The sequence below is a fragment of the Lissotriton vulgaris genome, chromosome 2_1 (genome assembly GCF_964263255.1).
Source record: "Lissotriton vulgaris chromosome 2_1, aLisVul1.2, whole genome shotgun sequence".
Classification (NCBI taxonomy): domain Eukaryota; kingdom Metazoa; phylum Chordata; class Amphibia; order Caudata; family Salamandridae; genus Lissotriton; species Lissotriton vulgaris.
The window spans coordinates 746,474,881-746,488,047 of NC_141687.1; the positions used below are offsets into that span (position 1 = coordinate 746,474,881).

A 13,167-nucleotide genomic window follows, 5' to 3' on the forward strand; every position below is an offset into this window, starting at 1 on the left:
AATGTGCTGCAAACCCATTACGACTTAATATAACAAAACATGCCGTTTGAATTTACGATTACAGTATACTGCTGTCTTGGGAATGTTATCTTCCTACGTTTAGGAGCAGCCATTCACTTTTACTGCACTGATATTCAATTAAAAACAGATTACCTCTGCCGGGTCAGTAAAGGTTTCTGCCCACGGGAAACAGTAATGTGTCACTACTTTAACAGAGAACAATATATTCATCAAACTTTGCTCAGCAACTGGCTAAAAAAGAGCTGATTTGCACCCTTGTATAGAGACAGCTTGGAGGTGTGCTACTGGTGTAAGACTTTCAAGGTGTCTGAGATTCAAGTCCAATGTTAAAGTACCCCCAGTCCAATATCCTGCCGGACAGGGCCAATACTCTGCTTTTAAACATTACAAAGCTATCCAGGATACACCCCAGTAGAGAGCACTTCTAAATGATGCGAATACTCCTGGGCTACTGACTTAGGCCGGCGACCACCACATGCCCGACAATCACATCTACGGTAAGCGCCACACACTGCAACACAGAAGCCTCATGCAAGGAGAACGGTGAGATAACAGCATTAAAGACTAAAAAACACCGACGAAATGTATGTGCCTGCAACACAAATACTCCAAGGTAAAAAATGAATTTAAAATTACTACTACATACTTCTAGAATTCTTGTAACCAATCTGTCTGAAACATAACAAAAGTATTCGAACATGTTAATTAACCTATTGCAACATGAACTTTTCATAAGCGTTTAATAACATAATGAGAAGAATGACACTGGGATATGACATTCCAGAAATTTGACTCAGGGAGCCGATTACAAATGCGGTTCTCTGTAAATCGTGAGTTAAAACCCCACCAATGCAGACTCAACCTTACATCCTTCAAATGTTCTGATTGATTTATTGATTCAGAGGTGGACATGTTCAGTGCAATACACTGCGGAGTAAACAACACGTGTTATTTGTGCATTTTGAAACGGCAGAAGTGTTGCAATAAGCGCTATATAGAATCAAGGCACTGCCATACAAGGCAGACAGCGCAGCACAGCTTGGAAGGGAGCGCGCGGCACGCGCTGCCCGGACTAGCGCTGCTCTCTGAAAGAAGCTGTGAACGTCAGAGGAGCGCTTAGTGCGCAGGAGGGCTCGTGACCGGGGTCACCAGCAGCCAGCCCTCCCAGGAGCTCGCGCAGCTCCCAGAGTGACAGCTCGACAGACTGAGCCCCGACAGGCGGCAGCGTTTCGTAACCGAAACCCATTTCCCGTGTAATGCCGGATTTGAACAAGCCTTTCACTGTTACTGTATCCAGGTGCGCTCTCCCCTTCGCGGCACATTAATTATTAACTTCCTGGGTGTCGGGGATGAGTAATAGCGCAGAAATCTCCCATCGCAGCCGCTCTTGCTCAACACCGGGGCAGAGACTCCGGTTCAGGACTGTAAACAAAGGCAAGCATTCCTCTGGCAAGGTGTGTCAGAAACCTGAAACCTCTGCCCGGAGCCAGGCGCGACCTGCGCGAGGCGCTGCCCGGGGGCAGAGGGTGCGCGAGGACCGGGGCCGTGCCTGTCCTTGGGCCTTGGGACTGGACCGTCGGAGGGGAGGGAGCACACTAAAGGGGCTCACGTCATTAAAAGAGGTGAACTGCACCAACCGGGGAGGATGTGCCATTGCGGCCAGAGTTGCCGACTTTGAAACTGGGGAACGGTTCAGCTTGGGCTCAACATCCTGTGATTTTGGGCACATCCTTTTTTTCCCTCGCGGCAAAAAAACTAAAAAAACTCTAATTAATGTAGTGTGTAATTTAACTATTGCTCAGGTTAAACGCTCCATTACCTTCGCGCTTTATAAAAAGCACACTGCACTGACAGCCACAGAGCACCGCTCACGGACGCGTTGTTTCGGTCACCAGGTTTCCAGGCAACATGCCCACATCACCCCGTGCACACGCGGCGACTTATTGTACTGAATGCTTTATTCCGTCAAGTCCCACCACACCGTAAACAATGCAAGTAACACCTCTCAGAGAGATAACCAGGCCAGGCACACCGTGGGTGACACGCCGCTGCACTCACGACAAGGGCACGGCAGTGCGTGTATCCACGCCTCGCGGGCGGCCGAGGCTGGATCGGATGCTGTGATTGCTGTCACCGGTCACACATCGCTCCCCTCGTGCTATTTGACATCAATAAAAGAGACAGCAGGTGCGGCAGGCAGCGCGCGCGCGCATGCAGCCCGGGGAGATAGATACACACCTGGACGGCGCCTGGTAGAAGGGGTACTCCAGCGGAGGAGCCGAGTTGCAGCGGTTGGACTGGCCCCACATCTTCCTGTCACTGTAGTGTGTCCACTTTTCAGGCCGCTGACACGTCCCACGTGCTGGTGGCGCGCAGAAGAGCCCGGCGCCGCGGGGCGGGCATGGAGCCTTTGTGGAGCCGGCTGAAGAAGAGGAGCCCTTTATTCAACGCGGAGGACATCCAGATGAACCTGCGCGCGTTGTGTCTCACCGGTGAAGGCACACACTCCGCGAGGACAACACCCCAGTGACCAGACACAGGATCACAGGCAGCCGCCGCTCCCCTAGCACCAAATGCACCATCCCGGTCGGGCCGCCACCACAATGCGCGCGTGTGCCACTGCCTGCGCGACAGACGCAGGAGACCTGCTGCCTGCAAGCGCAGCCTCAGCCTGGCAGCCAGCCAGCCGGCGGCGCAACTTACTGCCAGAGCTGCAGACCCCTCCCTCCCGCCGATGACGAGCCCGGCTGCAGGTGAAGGCAGATCAGGGTGTTTGACAAGATCACCAGTGGGAGTTTTGCCACGAGGCTTAGATCTGTTTTTTTTCCGAAATGCTCTGTGACATCTGATATGAAATAAACTCCGATACCCAGCATAGCTGCTAAGCCGTAAATATTTCAGACAATAAGAAATTCAACCTCATTCTTCCTCAATAAAAATGAATTAACGTTGGACTCTTCACACGTTTCTGAAAAAAAATTGCATACGTTGCTGAACTGGTTTAAAGCTATAAGAAAACAATAGATTATTTGTCACCCAGTGTATTGTGTGGCCGACTCAGTTATGTGTTTTTCCAGTTCTTTGAATAGGACTATCCTGGTTTGACCTATACAATTCAAACTGAGGTAGATGGAGGCACATTAAGTAGAAATGTGTTTTAATTGTTGAGATAGCGACACAAAACAATATACACACGGGTATAGGAGATTTCTTCTTTGGGAAATGGGGGTTACTGTAATTGACCTCAGGTCATTTACCTTCAATTCGTAGGAGAACTACACTACTTCCTTTTCAGTTTGCACAGAGCACCATCACACCCTGCCAAAGCGCCAGGAGGGATGTGTAGTGCCGGGCGAGCTGTGGATGCACAAAAGCAGTTTCACACTATCATACACCTGTAATGCACTTAAAATTACAATTGCTTCCACTAGGTAACTGGATGCCCCCCTGCCACTGCCTCTTCTAGCTGGAGGCTGCATTTGGCAAATATAGTCTATCTTCAGTGACCATAGAGGGGAAGAGGTACTAATAACATGTTATCCTGATGCAAGGAGACCTTGAGGTATCTATTTGCTAACATGGGTCTAGTCATTACAACAGTCTGCTATTTCTTCAAAAAAGAAAGCAAATAATTAAGGTGGAAACACAGTATCTGCTAAAACGAGGGGGAAAACATAAAGGAAGCTGTACGAAGACCCAAAAGTCTGCATGTCCTTGTTTTGAGAATATGTATTTTTTTCTGTGCAACATCACTATGTGTGCAAGTGATTGCTTTCACTGACCAGATCCCTCAAAATAGGTGTCGGCAGAATAGCCCAGTTATCAGCTTGCCACTTGAAATCTACGCAGATAAGAGGGCTTCCAAAATAAGCTTTCCTTTTTAAGACTTCTGAACTCCTCTGGCTGTCATCCAGTGGGACTCTCTCCCAGAAACAATCTGAAACATTCTTGATAAAATAGTTACTGCGTTGCCACCATTTCCAGCCTCGGAAAATAAAAGAGAGCGTGTAAGGTCAGACAAAGGATACTCTGAACTAAAGCACTAAAGCAGTGCAAACTAATACAATTTCAAAACGCAAGCGGAACTAAAAAAAAACTTGGAGCAATGGCAGAGGTCTCAAAGGCACATTCCGCCCAGGGCCAGCGACAGGAATGGACTGGGTTTATGCTGCATGACCACCTGCATGACTGCATCAACGAATTACCAGGCACCAGCATGGAAAATATAGTAGCGACATGTGATTTCTACTTGTTTAGAATCTCTGACGGAAAAAAGAGGAGCTTGCAACCTGAAGTTATGAAATTAAGTGCCATAAATAATGGGTGAATAGTACATGAACGGCACACAAAAAGCGATCCATGAACATACATCACCTTAACAACGTTGCTCAGTTTTTTCTTTTTTTAATCCCTAATGATGATGCAAGTTTGATAGGCCTTCTGTGAAAATGAGGTTGCTTTTTTTGTCACAACGCTTTTATTACACACTGGTTTATCACAAGTTGGTTTACACCTTGACCATGATAGAAGGAAGTCAAACTCTGTCAAAAGCAGCATATGACATGTAGGAGGTAAATCAGCCAAGCTATCTTTTAATGATGTTCACAACTTAGGGGTTCATTACCAGTTCCCCATTGGTACATCAGGCCTCAATTAAGGATGCTGAACCGTATAGTTCCACAAGTTAACTCCAGAATGGTGAATATATACTGGAATAAAAATCAGATGGGAGTGACCCCAAACCCAAGAGAAGGGGTACCACTGGTAAGTCAAATAGAAGGATTTCTCCTGGGACTGTTAAAATCCCCACCAATCAGTATTGATGGTGGAAGGTTACCCTAACCAATAACTCACACTCAGCTATATCATGCATCTATTCATAACGGGTTCAATTCCTCAAAGGTAGATAAGTGACATCAAAAACAACGTAACTAAATATGAAAAATACCATGTATCTTTAATAAAATTAGTAATAGTATGTTCTACAACATTTATAAAACAATTTGTATATACAAAACCATTTAAAAAGTCCCATTGACCAATTATTTGAGCACAATCCTCAAATAAAGAACAAACTATACAAAAGAAAGATACCACTGTGTATATAGATCTGAATATGAAAGCTAGCGACCAAATGTAGTGCAAACAAATAAAAGCATCTCTAGTTGATTACTCCATATAGAACTCAAAATGTATCTCTTAAAACAGGTGTCTATAGGTTATTTCATCATGGGCGACACCCGTGCGGTTCTTTGGATGTAAAATTCAATGATGCGTCGACGCGTTTCGGTGGCGCATGCGTTTCTCTATGCCGCCTTCTTCAGGACAATGTGTATATGTAAAGCAAGCTTTCTTCTTATAATGGCATAAATAACCTTGTTGAATGGCGTTCCCGGGAAACTGTTGATTTGTTTCCGGGCAGGGCCTGGTCACTTACTTCAGGCCAACGAAAGTACTCTATGTTTCTTGTTGATTTCCGAATGTCCCAACGGTGTATGACTAATCCGGGTGGAGGGACAGATTGCTGAGGGACATGTGAGCGTGTAGTGAGTTTGTTCATTGTGCACTGGGAGCGAGTTAAGGGACATGGGAAAGGAGAACAAAGAGTAGACAGGAGATAGAAAGAAACTTCATGGAAAAGGAATGAGACTTAAAAGAGGTGAGAGGCAGCAAGAGAAGTGGAGAGAGCCAGATTAGAGGAAACGTGAGGAGCAAACAATTGGAAAATTAAGTACCAAAAAATAAAGAGACACATTGGGCACAGGAAAATAAATAGTCCCACTGGCGATGTAGAATTCAGTTAGTTTCCAGGAAGCAAATATGTTTTTACCACCAGTTTAAGATCGCATTTATTTCATAGCAGGCATAGACTTCGTTCAAAAAAATCATTATTCCACATCGAACCTTTGGAATTAGACTCAGACCTTTATTCTTGCCATATTTTTGGAGGCCTGAATGTATTAATTATGAAACAAAATAATCATAACTTAAAGTATCTTTGAAAAATAAAGTGAAAAATAATTTTCTATATTTATTGGTGACAATTTTGGTCTATCTTTGAATGTTTTAGTATTTTGATGTGTGGGTACATGCTATATTAAGACCTATAACTGCTCACGTTAATTATTTGGCTGAACTGGCTATAGATTTTTACCTAAAGTGTTTCTTCCCTGTGTATAGCTAGTTAATCAGATATATAGGGGTCCCATTTAAAAAAAAAAATGGAAGTCTTGAATGACAGAATAGTGGGAACCTGTTTAGCATCCACTCAAGCAGAAATCCTTAAGGACGTTGCAAAATATGTGCATAAAAAAGTATAACAGTCTTGGGGGTCATCTGTGGACCCTGGAATATTGAAAGTGCAAATAGTCCCTATTAATTTGATGCATATCTTTAACCTCGCAATACACATGGACTCCTACTACAGGCGCACTAGCCAATAAAGCAATGTTATCTCCTACTGCGACCTTAGAGCGCTCGCAACGTTAAAACAAGAGTCCTAAAATGACGCCCATGCCCATGCCCAGATACGGTTGACCCGGACTGCGGCCCCTAATAATGGGGGCAAACGGAACTGGGGATGGATCGACTGGCAGGCTGTGAAGTAAGGTTTGAAACCTCAGGCTCCCAGAGTCAAGGCAGTTTGCTTTGTCCAAGATCACACAAAAATGTGTATTTCACAGTACAGGGATGGCAAAGGGGACTGTCAACTGCGCACGAGCAGGAGTGCACAGGGTGAAAGAATAAGCAAGGGTCCAGACCCTGAAACAGGTGCAATTAAAACAAACCAAATTGGCCTGGTCCCCGTAGCGGTCACTTTTTGCCGACTCCTTCATGAATCACTTCACAGAAACAACACACTTTTCTTTTAACTCCATGCTATCCTTCTTCCCTGGTGTTGCCTTGGAAGTCATGAATGACTGCATGATGGGAACTGGTTTAGCTTTTATAATCCTCAAGCAGAACTCCTTAAGCGCATTATAAAATATGCGGCAAAACAACTATAACCCACGGTCAATATTGAAAGTGGAAATAGTAGTCCCCCTATCGATGCACGTAATTACCCTCACATTACACTGACTCTGCCCTACTACAGACGCACCAGCGTAAGCCATTTTATCTTATCTCCCACTGCGGCCTCAGAGCCCTCATGACGGAGGAAAAGGAAAGAGACCTAAAATGGCTCCCACGCCCAGACAAGCTTACCCCAGACTGTTCAAGGCAAATGAGTATGTGTGCAAACCGAACTTCATGTTGATGGATCACACACGTTAGGATTAAGTGTGTGTTTGTCAGTACAGGGAGGGATAGCAAAGGAGACTGTGTGAACTGAGCACAAGCAGGAGAGTGGCAGGGGTGAAAGACCAAGTGAGGACCAGAGCAACAGGACCAGACCCTGAAACGGGCACAATTGCAAACCAAATGAGCCTGGGCCTGGTAGCTATTACGTTTTTTTTACCTTAAATAGTGCCCGGTCTGCTGCCGACTCCTTCAGACATGGCACACGACGTTGATGAGTCGGAGTGGAGTCTCCATGACCACAAGAACCTGCAGTACTGTGCGCACGGTCATGCCGGCACTGCAGAGTGCAGTAATTCAAATCATGAGTCTCAAACACAGCGCCACATACCAGAGCTAAAATGGCGTCCAGGTCCAAATCATACGCTGGAAGCAATGTGTCTCAGGAACACACCACAAGTCCACTCGAGTCTGGGCAGACTCGATTTACTGCCTGGAGCCAGTCTACCCCACCCTTCCCCAACTCGTCACAGACTGGGTCTCACCCCACCCAGTGACGAGTAGGGAAAGGGTGGGGTGACAATGCACTCCACTTCCTGATTGACATAGGCAGTTTAGCTCTGCAGGGCTTTCATATGAAACGCCCAGGGCTAACTTCACCCCCACGCCATCAGGGGGTAGAGACTGGGCCTTGATGCACAGTCTTTCGCGAGCTGATGACCTCACAGGCCTCAGGGCTGTGAGACTGTCAGTCTGGCAAATTCACTTAGACTTTGAGCATGCCCTGGGAGATGAACGCTGAAAGAGCGCGAGTCACGTGGGGGTCGCACAGTGTTATAAAAATTGACGAATGATCACTGCAACAACGCGGTGAGTGGGGCAGACAGTGCCCAAAGTTTTATAGCAACTTACCAGTGCATAATAAACAGATTTAGCATTGATATGGTTGTGACGTTTTTACTGCAAATGTGAAGGGGGGCGGAGCACCAACACCCTTGGACAGAAACCGCCACTACTCCACTCCCAGTAATCCTTGTTGCTGAAGCACACAGGCACTCACGATTGGTCAGATATTTACCCTCCCTGGGACACCACTTCAGTCAACTTATTGTGCGGGCCTAAGTGTTGGACTTCACTAAAACGGTACAAGCCAACAAAATATATATACAAACCCTATCAAACACATGGATGCTCTGAGATTTATCTGGGCTGGTAGTGAGACTGCCAGCATAATGTTGCAATAAAATTCTAGAAGGGTAACATTATTCACTGTTGTGCTCAATAAACGACACCACGAAAAAAAGCCTAAGGACATCACTGGAAGTCATTCTCTGTGCAGAAGGCTAAAATGTTGCTTTTCTAGGACACATACTAGTGTTTGTCGTAAAAACTAGCAAATCCATGGCTTGCTGCACTCTACAGGTTTCAGTAAAATTCAGACTAGGGTTTTACAACTGCAGTACGACTCATAAATCACACAACTGATGTCAAAAATTAGTATTTATCTTCCACAGAGACAGGCCTCAATAAATGCTTTTTTTGTCATTTGACCTTTGGAATCTCTGCTCTTTTTTATATCCTGATAGCTAAACATGTGCGCAAAACAATCTTAATTTGAGAAATCGTGGAAAATATGTTCTCACTGCAACATCCTTGACTGTAATATGCACGTGCATGAAATTTCATAGCTTTGTAAAATATTCAGGATGCAGTGATATTATAATGCATCCTTGGGTACACTGGTATTTTTGTCCCTTATCAAAGTATTCCTGGTTTTCACTCATTTTATCATAAGCAGAGACAAGTAAACAACATGTGCTTCCCACTAATGATCAGTGACGGGTACACGGTCTACTGAACAACAAGGCACCAAAATAATGTTCGACATATTGAGAAAATTAAATTGGAAAATGCAGCGTTGATGAATTCCAGGAAGAGGAATCAACCGTGACAATGGGCTTTATTTAAACCCTGCCAATTCTTTACATTTATAAACAGAAAATAATTGGCACCTGGAGAACTCCAGCTGCCTCACATTATCATTAAACTCATCTCAACAAGAAGTCACCGAATATGAACATATATTGGCCGCTGAAACGAAACGTGCACTTCTTCACATTTTGCCCTATATGGTCAAAAGGTTGTCTGGAGCAATTACCAGTTTGCCTTTGGGGGCACTGTGAAGTATCTACCATGCTTTCAATGAGATGGAGGAATGGCATTGGGGTAATAGTATGGTTAGTTTGCAAATAATATATACTGAAAGGCAGAAAAGATTTTGCTTGAAGGGGAAGCCCCCTCTGCTGTCATTAGGTATTTCTATGATCCGATAGACTTCTTCTCAACTATTCTTCAGTGTCCAAAGGTGCCTAGTTTGCCTTAAGCTTATCTCACTCTCTTTTACCCTCCTTTGGTCCAAGATTCACACCCATCCCTTAATACATCAGTCCGACTGTCACTTTCATAAAGATCTCTATAACATCTGTTCCCAACTAGATGTATTCAGGAGCGTAGCTTAGTCAGTGAGTTTTGGGGGGGTGAATTTCAAATTTCCCAACTAGAAATGCAGCGGGCTGCAGGGTGGAGAGGTGAGATGACCAAGGTTTCATAAGATTGACTGTTTCCACGAGGAACAGGGTCAATACTGATTTGCGTTTAGTTGGCCTGTCCAGTGCTTAATTTGTAAAATATGAAGTGCAGGTGCTCAAATGTTTGTCGGAGGCCACACCCACTTTTCTATGGCTCCACCCACTTCCTCCGCTGGCTCCACCCACTTACTATATTAGCTCCACCCACATTTTCAACTAGCACTGCTAAAAGTCAGAGGTAATATATACATGGCTGATCCGAATTTCAGCAAGGGAGCCTTGCTCATAGTAAGGTTTTGATAGGAGGTTCCCTTGCCCTGTGAACATTTTGAAAAAGATTAACTCAAAAGTGCATTGAAAGCCCAATTTTGTAATAAATTAGCTAAAATCACTAATGTATTGAAAAGGGACAATTTCAGTGCTGTATATGCTGATTTGGTGAAAGGCCAATACTGGGGTAGGGTATGCCATTTTTAACACTCTATGAGTTCTAAGGTACAACAACTAAGTACTCAGACAACTTAGAAACGTCAGACAAAGGCACCCAGGCCAGAAATCATGGAAACGTCACACAAAGGCACCCAGGACAGAAATCATGGAAACGTCACACAAAGTCAACCAACAAGGCCAGAAAGCATAGAAACATCACACAAAGGCACTCAAGCGGGAAAGCATGAACATTTCAAAGAAAGGCACCCAAGCCAGTGGTACTGGAACAATTTCTAGAGTGTTGGTGCTGCCCTAAATGTTACATCACTGAAGAAGTCATAAGATTGTGAAAAACCCAAACATACACGAAGGACAAACATAGCAAATGAGCCTTGCTCATTCCGGCAGTCCTAAAAATTAAAAACATTGCTCAAAGTTATTGAACAATCACCGACGTGTAACGCCCTGTTTGGGAGCATTATGTAGCCGAGTACTCAGTTTCTTACATTAATTTAGTTTAATAGTGCCTCTCATAACAGTGTAAGGTGTCAGAGCATTTTGCAACATTCACACATTTCATAAATACAATCTTACGTGTGTAACTCAGTATATAGGGAATGTTACATCAGACAGGACTACAAGGTATAGGAGTCACATGTCATCCATGATTGTCATTGTAGGCAATATAGTTTAAGAGTTCAAAGTCTGGAAAAACGGAAATGCAGAATTTAAAACATTCATAACAGCATTGTTAGGGATTCTCTTCAATAAGAATTGATTTCTACCCACATTAGACCCTTTTTGCAAGATTAGGATAATGAAAGATTGGCCCAAAAACATATAGCTCTAATATATAGCTTGCTGTTTGCATGCAGCTCTTTGATGACAGACAGACTAGTTAATAGCTTGCTAGTCTATGATAGGATTTTAACTTCCAAAGTGCAAGTAACAAAAGGATCTCTCTGACAGAAGCAGTAACACACTGATCGATTTTATATTATATGCACTTTTTGATCTGCATGGTACACGTTCTTTGCAGCAGGTATATAAACATGTACTACCTTTCAAGCAGTCACAGTTTCCCCTAGACAAAGCTCCTGGCTCTCTCCAGGTAGACAAATAATCACCAGAGTTATCTTGACATTCTAATGTATGCCTGAATATTACTGGAGCCCAGGAACTCTGCACCAGCTGCTTTTAAAGAAAGAATATACTGGCAAACTGACTCCCCCACCCCACCCCCATAGGGTTACATTAAAGAATGATTATGAAACAGATATTCGCTGAGGGATCTGTGTTACACCTCACCCCATCGTACCTATGCCTCATCTCTTCCTACCCCTCACCACCACACCGCCCTTCACACTCACAAAGTGCATGCTGCCGCTTCGCTTCTCTTGTATGTAGATTCACTTCCTTCTACCTCAGGGTGACAGAATGGTCAGTCCGGCGCCATACACTATAATATCAAGTTACCCTAAAATGATGGGAGTTTAAACATGTAACCAAACGTGGGACCAGTTTAACGTAGGTACTGATACTTCAAAATCAGTGGTATGAATTACAATAGTATGTTATGCCTAGAACAGGTTCTACAAGTTATAACCTGTGCTGGACAAAGGCCTGTATCATATTCCAACAATGGAAAAATGTGTAGGAGGCGTCACACTTGGAAGGTGATACGGCTGCCTTTGCTTTGTCAATGAGAAAACTCATTCAATTCATGCACTTGTACCATCAATGAGAATTGAGTAAATGCATCACAAGACGATAACTATGTGAATTTTAAGTGTTGCAAGTTTATTTGCCTGGGGGGTTCACAGGGTGTCACATCTCCACCGCCGCTAAGATGAGTACCTTTAATGTGGGTGAAAGCAACACCCATTACTCATGTGTAGACTCACTGTAACGTGCTAGATATGTGTAGTTATTTTAAGTGAATTATGTACTTTTGAATTTGACTACCCTCTACCAAGTCATAGCTTAGGTTGAGGATCACACTGAGTCGAGAGGTTGAGCAGCTGCACCACTGCTCACTGATAGGAAGAGATTTGGCCTAGTAGCTAAGGACTCGGTGCTCTACATGGGCCAGGGCCTGTGAGCCAGACCCTGGCAAAGCCAAAATAGAGCCATTAAACTGGGACCCTCTATTTCGGTCTATCACTGAAGGACTAGTCTGTATCTTATTACCAAAGTCAAAGTTAAGGGAACTCCTGCCTCTCGGAGCTTTCTACTTGAGAGAACTGACCCTCGTTATCACTGGGGTGGGGTGTGGTGGCAAAGCAGTGAATGTGCGCGCGCCTTACAATGTGAAAACATTTATGCACACACGCTGCTTGCCGCGCACATCCCCAAACCCCACAGATGAACTTGCCTTGCCCTGGCTGAAACGAAACCGAATCCATCCTGGGTCTGTAGTACTATCCAGGAAGCCCGGGCCGGCCGCAAACTGCGCAACAAATAGCCACTGTGAATGCCATGCCCTCTGCAGTCAGTGCACCCACTACTGCTCTGGCAGTGGCAACCAGTAAAACATGATCGTCATGATCAAACCACCACAGCCCAGGCGATCAAAAATAACCTCTCATCCTCAATACGTGAACACCATCATCAACATAAAAAAGTAGGCCTCACCTGCGCAGCTTTATTTTTTAATTGATGATTTTGCCGCCGGCCTATCCCACCTATCCCAGGCGGCCATCATAATCATACCTGTCAGTCACCAATAAACAATTATGATTGTTAAAACATTAATCCTGCGCCTGTGTCCTACCAGGCCCTGCTCTGCCTCACGCAGCTTGATTTATTTAAACTATCCATAATCATTTGGCCGGCGCCGGCCTATCAATCAAGATAATGATTGATGATTTTAAAAAAAACGAAACGGGAA

The 13,167-nt window shown here is 44.5% G+C and overlaps 1 protein-coding gene across 9 annotated transcripts in view; it reads right to left on the minus strand.

The window, feature by feature from the left end:
* PLEKHA7 (pleckstrin homology domain containing A7) overlaps positions 1-13,167 on the minus strand; it is a 1,124,460-nt gene that overhangs the window by 694,166 nt on the left and 417,127 nt on the right. For 2 of the 9 annotated variants that reach the window (XM_086956045.1, XM_086956048.1), the window contains exon 1: positions 2,260-2,701. The exons of 5 other annotated variants lie outside the window; for them this stretch is intronic. In XM_086956045.1, the coding sequence (XP_086812171.1) occupies positions 2,260-2,330 (71 nt within the window). In that variant the 5' untranslated portion in view covers positions 2,331-2,701. Of the gene's footprint in view, positions 1-2,259; positions 2,706-13,167 lie in introns of those variants that run through there. 2 more of the 9 variants (XM_086956046.1, XM_086956044.1) reach the window with 2 other exon arrangements.